At 48.4% G+C, this 7789-nt stretch overlaps 2 protein-coding genes across 2 annotated transcripts in view; one reads left to right on the forward strand and one right to left on the reverse strand.

Moving 5' to 3' along the window:
• Positions 1–68: 68 nt before the first annotated feature.
• Positions 69–509, reverse strand: Pmar_PMAR003617 (MIF, putative; the record flags this gene model as incomplete). The annotated part of the gene is made up of 3 exons (XM_002784312.1): positions 69–134; positions 187–342; positions 378–509. 3 exons carry the CDS (start codon positions 507–509, stop codon positions 69–71), a joined length of 354 nt encoding a protein of 117 aa, XP_002784358.1.
• A 3747-nt stretch (positions 510–4256) lies between these two features.
• Pmar_PMAR003618 (Acetylcholinesterase precursor, putative) overlaps positions 4257–7789 on the forward strand; it is a gene marked incomplete at both ends in the record, with an annotated part of 5465 nt that continues 1932 nt past the window's right edge. Inside the window, one exon of the mRNA XM_002784313.1 lies at positions 4257–6172. Within this exon, the coding sequence (XP_002784359.1) occupies positions 4257–6172 (1916 nt within the window). The remainder of the gene's footprint in view (positions 6173–7789) is intronic.

A 7789-nucleotide genomic window follows, 5' to 3' on the forward strand; every position in this document is an offset into this window, starting at 1 on the left:
GATAGAACACACAAAGCTCAAATTGTGAAAAGTTATATCAACAGCGATTGGGCGGAAGTTGTTCACCACTAACGGAAGGTTCTGCCGTTCATTGCGTATTCGGCGGGGTCCAAATTCTGGAATCTGACAACAGCCTAAGAAAACGAGAAATATCGTAACACTGACCAATGCCCTATTCCCTCTTACTTGACCGGCTTCAACTCCAAACTCCTTCTGGAGGGTCTCATACACGGCATCGCACAATTCCCCCTTTAAACCTCCACCGATCGAGTATATCTCCACCGAGACTCCGTTAGCCACTTCCCCTCCAACAACAAAGCCCGTAGCAGGGACGACTTGAACCTAGTCGATATCGTAGAGCAAAAAACAAACTTCACCTCGTGCACTACAGTGATGTAGTTCTTTGGCTTCCCGAGAGCGTGGGAAACAACATCAGTGAACGCGACAGCAGCCTTGTTCGGGTCGGCTAGGATAGCTTGGACGTTGGTAGTGACCGATACGAAAGGCATACACACACGGAAAGGTTCAGCAGACTGTTTAGGGATAGCATAATGAGCCCATTTATCATTGATAGCATCTGATCATCGGATTCTGGGGCCTATTTCACAAGCGTCCTTAGATTAGGACGTCTTTACGTATAGGATTTTAACCTTAGGACGTCCTTACCTAACTAAGGCTATTTCACAAGATTTTCCTTACCTAACGTTAGGATCCTATACTTAAAGACGTCCTTACCTAACGTAAGGATGTGCTATCTGAGGATATTAGGAATCCTTACGGCAATTAAACACAACGTAAAATGTTTTACAACCGCGATTCGAACCAGGATCTCCCATACACCAAGCACAAACTTTACCACTCCACCATTTTATACTTACTTCTAACGAAATACGAATCGGTTCATCGAACCATGGACCACGCGTCGTCTAGATAGTCAGGGGTCCTTCATGGCCGAGGAGCATGAGGTACGAAAGAGGGCACTCATGGCTCAACAGGATGCTTGGGAAGCTTGGCAGCAAGTTGGTAGAGCGTGGGGCGAAGTTTCAGTTTCTGCTAAGAGTTTCTGCTTTTCTGCTATGGAGGAGTCCTGCAGTAACAAAAGGCTTGACTCTAGCGAAGATGAGTGTTTGTAAGTAGCTTCATATGAAGTTTCAAATGAGTATCGAAATTATTGTCGAGTTTTGTTAATAGTTGTAAGATTTTTGTTCAAGTTACAAATTAATTTAAAAATGTACATGCAGAGTTTCGAACCAACGACTGTTTGGCGGAGCGCAGCGAGTCGTCTTGCACACTTTTAACCTTAGGATTGCCTGTAAAGTACCCCCCGAGGTACTTTACCGTTAGGATGAAAATTTCCTTAAAAATATAGCTTGTGAAAGCCGGGGCGTCCTAAAGGCCAATTTTTAAGGAAAAAGGCATCCTAATGTCCTAAATCCTAACGGTAAGGATCCTAATGTCCTAATGTCCTAACCCAACCTAAGGAAAGGGCCCTTGTGAAGGTGCCTAATCGTTGGCACGAACACTCAACAGGACGATGTGATGGGACGTGCTTCGCTCCGCTGTGGCGCACGGTCCCTATTCTGTGTGCGATCCTTCACTGTGTGCTACAAACCGTATCTGCGAGTACTGCAGCCGTTTCGCAGTATCTTTAGCTATTGGATATCGATCATACGTAGTTGTCGTATAAGCTTAGTTCAAGCTTACTACGAGCTCTGTACAAGTACACTTTACACGTAGTCCACTCGTGTTCTGTACACGTATTCCACTCGTACCCCTATCCCTGTCGTCTATCGTAGTATCCCTGCGGTAGTCATATTCTCTGGTTATCTCTATCTCGTACAGTCACCGCTCTGTACGTAGTTGGATATCTGGTTATAGCCTAGTCAGCTCAACTCCTTATACCCTAGGTGTGCTGGTTGTGTTCTTCTCATTAGTTGGGTCGGTTCACTCCTGCGACAACGAACAACTTGGCGCACGCCCAAAAAACACAAAAAGAACCTCGTTCGCGGCGAACGGTTCGCCCTAAATTCCTCTTAATGCCCGGGTCTCATTTCAATCACGGTTCAAGTCCTGAAATAAGATACAAGTCCGAATTAGGTAACAGAGCCACAAAATCTACTTGCCTCCACTAGAGTCATGTGTAACAGACGCTCAGCACTAGTTGGAGTTGAAGTAACTCCACCTATGGGTCTGGGTGGATGCGGTAAGGCGGATCATCAGCGGAGTATATGCTGACGCTGTCATGTATGATCGCGGTGATGCATGGTATCGAAAGCCTGAATATGTTGCGCTTGACGCCAGGCTGCAAATTCTTTGCGGCCGTCCGGTTGACAAACCTGATCTCCATTAATGGTTCAAGCTCGCCCGTGGAGTCGTGAGGGGAGCAGTCAAGCACGCTGCTCAGTGCAATAACGACGATGTCGACATCAACTCCGATGACGAGATGATGATGACGGTAGTGCAGAGCAGGAGTTCGGCCACGGTGATGATTTGAAGCCTAGCCAGAACAGCTCCACTCAAGTTGGAGGCGATCATTCTTCGCACTGCCCGGGGAAGCGTCACTGGATGGCCCTACTGTGTACTAGGTGCTTATGTTTGCTGCAGTCTCCTCCGATAACTCCAGCATCATTAGAGGTTATGAAAATACTGCTTGAGGGCATCCCGAAGCTCCTAGCTTCAGCAATGCACCCTCGATCATCCAACCTTATACGACTATGGAGCTAAGCATTTTGCCCTCGCTGTCAGGAATCACGAGGGACTAGTGCTATATCTCGATAGCGCACTGGGTATGAACGCGATTCCTGGACCTATGCGTGAAGTGATGACCGCTATCTTCGGCAAAGGTACAAAGTGCGTATGTTTGCGCACACAACAGCAGACACCCGGATCTGCAAACTGCGGCCTCTTCACATTGGCGTGGGCGACAGAGTACGCCCTCCAACGAGCGACTGTCGATCCGGAGAAGGCCACCTACGGTGAGGAAAAATGCGGGATCATGCGGTTCGTTGTCTGCAGGAGAAGAGACTGAAGCCATTTCCACGAAAACGCGGAAGGCCCGGCAAAAACAACCGCCTTCAGGGCCGGATGGATATCGAGCTGTAAGCTGGAAGTGTCAATCATACAGTTTATTCACAGTTTCGTGTGTGTTATTATGAGTGTGGATGTTTCTGAGCGTGAACGTCTTCTGTTGCGTTTCTCTGCCAATGTTCGTCCAACTCAGTGTTCGTCCATTCGAGATGTTCGTCCACAGGACTTTATCGATTGTGTGGGCGTGCGCTAACATGTTCGTCGTCCCTTTGATTGTTCGTCCATCTGATTCACAACCCTTGTGAACGCCATTTATCCTTAAATTGCATCCTAATGGGTTAAAATCCTAACATTAGGACGCTTGTGAAATATGCCCCTGATGATTGAATTTTGATTTTCATATCCTGCAGCCGTTTCAACCCGGGCGGAGAAGACAATGAGTGTCCCGTCTGTCCCACGTTACTAAAGGCTAAATTGACGCGTCGGTTAACATGTTCAAGAAATCAGATTAATTTGTACCTCCCTCTAGCTCACACTCTGACTGGAGTGACTCAGGTGAACTCAATGACCTAGGTGATGACATTGATAGTGGTTGTGTTACTTAGGTAATCTCCACGAAGTAATATACCTCGCCCCATGAAAAAGGGTAAAAGCTATGCGTTTGCGTGCCGCATGGTACGTGTTGCAACCCAAAGCTTATACTACACAGCGACATGGTACAAGTTACTCATCCCACTTAGTGAAACTCACGATTCTAGATTTATTTCAGCGTGATTGTGATAGATTACTCACACTCACGAGTATTTTACTCGACCCTAAAACTTCGCAGATTCAGAATCAGGTTCTTACTCGAGAGTAAGAACTCTGAATCAGCTCGAAAATCAGTAACCGCATACGGCTCCAGATATAAATGTCCGGGTGATCTTGAGATTTCGGACAGCACACTACTGCACACGAAGCCAAATCTCAGTGATAAGCGTTAGTAGGCACTCCTTCCAGCGAATCTCAGCTGGTGGCAAACTGCATCATGTAGCATCAAGGACTCGGACATTTCGGTGACAATGTCCGAGTGGTAGCAGTGCCAAAGATAAGCTAGGGCTCTTTCAATCTGCCCGGGGCTATCCCCTCACGTCTTCAGCCTGTCTCACGAGACGTAGAGCTGGGAAGATATAGTGTGACTGGATGTAGCCATCGAGACGTAAGTGGTAACTTTTCAGTATTCCATTTGAATGAAACTCAATCGCCTTTTCCCCCTCATCTTGTTATCCACGAGCGTTGGCTTCCAGCCTGTGCAAATCTCTAACGGGCCAATATCTGGAATGGTGGTCAGAGAGGATACCTCCCTGCAGCAGCCCATCGTCCAAGATGTTGAGATCTTCTTCGGCATCCGTTATGCAGAACCTCCCTTGCGAGAACTGAGGTTTCGAGCTCCCCGACCCTACACCTCCAAAAATTGGACCGCTACCCGCCCTATGGTCACGCCTGGAGAGAAATGCTTTCAAGTATCGGACAGTAGCCTGACTGATACAGGTTCCACCGCTGGTCACGAAGATTGTCTATTTCTCAACGTTTATCGACCTTCTACTGTCGAGAACGGTACCTCGCGACTTCCGGTCATGTTCTGGATCTATGGCGGAGGCTACGTCTTTGGGGATGCCTTGTCGTACAACGGCACGGCGTTAGCGGCATTACACAATGTTATTGTGGTTACGGTTAATTATAGACTAGGTCACATAGGATTCCTCGGTTCCCAGAGGTCTCTGTCAGAGGAGGGCACTACCGGCAATTGGGGAACTTTGGATACTCAGTTGGGCCTGAAGTGGGTACAGCAGAATATCGAGGCATTCGGCGGCGATAAGAACCGAGTTCTGTTGTTCGGAGAATCCGCGGGGGCATTCTCCGTTATGTGGCACATCGCGGCTCCGGGGAGTAAGGGTCTCTTTCACGCAGCCATCGTGCAATCTGGAACGGCCTCAACTCCGATGTTCTTCCAGACTCGTACAGATGCCTTCAGATATTATGACTGGGTCGCAAGTGAACTCGCAGGTTGTAAGGATGCTAATGATCTTGCCTGCCTCCGAGAGGTCGACTTACACAACTTTACCATACCAAATGGAATACGTTTCGATCCGGCCCGTGCGCCGCCCTGGGGATCGCCCCTATTCCCAGCAATGCCTGTGGGTCCCATTATAGACGGTACAGCTCTGCCTGATAATCCCTTACGCATGGTAGAGAATGGTCAGCATAATGACGTACCGGTCATCCTGGGTGTGAACAGAAATGAAGGTTCAGTGTTTGGTCTCATGCTACCAAACCTTATCCCGGGACTAAATGTGCCATTGGTGGAGGACGGTGTCCGCAAGGCCATATATCACTTCCTGCAGAACGAGACTGCTGTTGAAGAGTTGTCGGAATCATATCCCTTGGGGAGATACTCCTCTGTCTATGGTAGCGCGAACGGTCCCTTCGAACAGATTTTCTATCTGATAAGAGACGCTATCTTCCACTGTTCTGCACGGCAATTCGCCAATGCTCTTGTGGACAAGGGGAAGTCCCCAACCTGGATGTACTCTTTCGATATGCCTAACCTCTTCGGCAGTTGGAGTGAGTTCAAGCTCGGTGCATTCTTCTCTGCTTATGGGAATTTAACGTTGGAAGAGATGGGCACTTTCCACTCAGCTGAAGTTCCCTTCATATTCAAACAGTTCAGAAACGTACCAGTGAACTTCTCATCATTTGGGATATCATCTATTCTCTCGCTCTATATGGCACATCCTCCTCGACAACGTGGTGACTCCTTCCATAATATTAGCGATGCCTTCTCCTGTATGTGGTCTCACATGGCAGCCGATGGAAGTCCGACGGGTCCACAACAACACTGCCCAGGGCTACCCGATGGGAGTATCCCATCCTGGTTGTCTTACTCTTCTATTCTTAATGGCTCTGAGGCACAGGGGATTTACATGAGCATCGGCGATGAGATGGTCATGAAGCCTTGGAGATCTAACAATCAGTACCCCGATAATGAGATGCCGTCTATTGAAGTATGTCAATGGTGGGACGGTCATCCAGTTGGGTTCCATGATCTTCAAGCCGACATACCCGCCACCACGACACCGGCGCCTACTTCCACAGAGCCCATATCGTCAGCTCAGCACAGTTCCATCGAGTTCTTCTTGTTAGTCTTGACATTCATTCGATTCATTCATTGATGCTTCTCCTATGAGGGATATAACATAGATGGCTCTATAACTCGCAGATATGATACATCTTGGTCTTGAAACATCTATGATATGATATGATACATCTAGAAAAGTCTTACAGTTTATACCGGCTTCCCGCATGCAGAGTGTGTTTGTATTATCAATAGTGAAGACATTAGATATAAAGGCTTCAACGCAGTTGTGGATTTGCCAGTATACAGCTCGAAAATTGGGGAGCCATGCATATGAGTGATGACTAATCCGTTACATGTGCCATCTCCCCTTACAAATGAGTTACCATTTCTCATACGCTGAATCGACGTCGGAGTCTCATTCCAAGGTGTATTCGAAGGAAGAGGACGTGCGAAAGTGCGATCGCTTTGGCAGGACAACCTCTCCAGTGAGCAGGAATATGCTTAGACTAGCCGAGATTCCGGTTGCCTACTGTGAAGCTCGACATAACAGACTCTGTTAACTAACAAACCGCATCATGCGGCATTACTTAGTTTACTTACCTACAAGTTTAGTGACACCGTCTGTTTGCGCCCCATTCGCCCGAACTCGCCCACCCTTACACGTTGGAGGTCTTAGTAGTTGGAGGTCTTATTGAAGATGCCTACGTCTGCAAGCCTAACGAACGTCAGAGGAGCACCGAGTACCGACGCGCCTGTCCCCGCTACATCAGAAGTTTGAGGCGGCGAGTCCATTGATAGCCCCTCATGGTCTTCAGTGAGGCTGGAGTACGGACTCGGGCCGCAGTCGAAGATCTGGCCTCGTTTCGAGCCCCTTATGACGCAAGGCGTCAGCGGACGCGAGGAAACAGATGAATGAATTCGCGAGTGGTCCAACTCTGTTTGATATGATCACCTCTAGTCTGTCTTCCTGTTAGATGAGGTGTAAGATCGCCGCTTCTTCCGGCTAGTAGGTGCAGTAACTGAGATCCATCCTGAGGACTACCCCAAGCGCTCAGCTGTGCCATTATGTCATTCTTCGTATCGCAAGTGCTCGGTCAAGCCTTGCACTGATCAACTACAGCGCTGCTCTCGCTGTGGGTGGCTTGACAATTCCATTTCCAAATGCTTCTTGCTGTGTATTATTTGTGTGGCTTTCAATTGTGGTTTTTCACCTGGTTTGGTCTGCCTCGCTTGTCTCGAGTGATCAATGGGCTCCTGCGCGCGGTTCTCCTTCGTTGAGCGTCAGTGCAATTTGCTAGTGTTTAGAATGGTTGTCAATACCGGTTCACAGCCTGGCCTTGCACCTGCTTCCTCCGTGCCCTACGGCACTAGTACTACAACAGGGCAACGACCAACAAGCGCGCATCCCGCTGCACATTATGGAAACTCGGTCTGGCCAGCGAGGACGCACAGCTTTCATCCGAAACAACACTCTAAGACCTGTGAGGATTAGGGAGAGCTTTCAATTGTGCAGCTTCGACCCTTGGCTTGATGAGTTATTCTGCCAGCGTGTATAAGCTGTGTTGATCACGCTTGTGTCGAGGGCTCTGCTCTCGATTATCCTGCGTAACGCAGAGGCCAACTGTCCGTTATATATCCATGAGT

This window comes from Perkinsus marinus (genome assembly GCF_000006405.1).
Source record: "Perkinsus marinus ATCC 50983 genomic scaffold scf_1104296935302, whole genome shotgun sequence".
NCBI classification, from domain to species: Eukaryota; Perkinsozoa; order Perkinsida; family Perkinsidae; genus Perkinsus; species Perkinsus marinus.